Source organism: Dipodomys ordii, unplaced genomic scaffold (genome assembly GCF_000151885.1).
Source record: "Dipodomys ordii isolate 6190 unplaced genomic scaffold, Dord_2.0 Scaffold18, whole genome shotgun sequence".
Taxonomy (NCBI): domain Eukaryota; kingdom Metazoa; phylum Chordata; class Mammalia; order Rodentia; family Heteromyidae; genus Dipodomys; species Dipodomys ordii.
The window spans coordinates 15,494,763-15,495,251 of NW_012267234.1; the positions used below are offsets into that span (position 1 = coordinate 15,494,763).

General features: G+C 69.7%; 1 protein-coding gene across 1 annotated transcript in view; it reads right to left on the reverse strand.

Moving 5' to 3' along the window:
* Maf (v-maf avian musculoaponeurotic fibrosarcoma oncogene homolog) overlaps positions 1 to 483 on the reverse strand; it is a 5,959-nt gene extending 5,476 nt beyond the window's left edge. Inside the window, 1 exon segment of the mRNA XM_013012697.1 lies at positions 5 to 483. Coding sequence (XP_012868151.1) covers positions 5 to 433 — 429 coding nt within the window. The 5' untranslated portion in view covers positions 434 to 483.
* Positions 484 to 489: the final 6 nt, after the last annotated feature.

The following is a 489-nucleotide window of genomic DNA, read 5'->3' on the forward strand; positions in this document are numbered from 1 at the left end:
CGGCCCCGGCCGCCGCGGCCAGCTGCTGCGCCCCGCGCGCGTAGCCATCGAAGCCGCCCTGGAGCTGGTGGCTGTTGCTGATGAGTGCCTCGACCGCGTCCTCGGGGCTGAAGCCCAGCGCCTCGGGGTTGAGCTGCTGCGGGTAGCCGGTCATCCAGTAGTAGTCTTCCAGGTGCGCCTTCTGCTCGCTGCCCGAGCCCGGGCTGGGCGCCGAGAAGCTGGGGGACGGGGGCACCGAGCTGCAGGGCGTGCTCATGGGGGTGGACGACAGCGAGCCCCCGGCGATCAGACGGCCGCACTGGCTGATGATGCGGTCGGTCTCCACCGGTTCCTTTTTCACTTCGAACTTCATCAGATCGAAGTCATTAACATATTCCATGGCCAGGGGACTGGTGGGCAGGTCGGAGTTGCTCATGGCCAGTTCCGATGCCATCCTCCTGCCGCCGCTGCCGCCGCCGCCGCCGCCGCCGCCGCCGCCGCCGCTCCTCC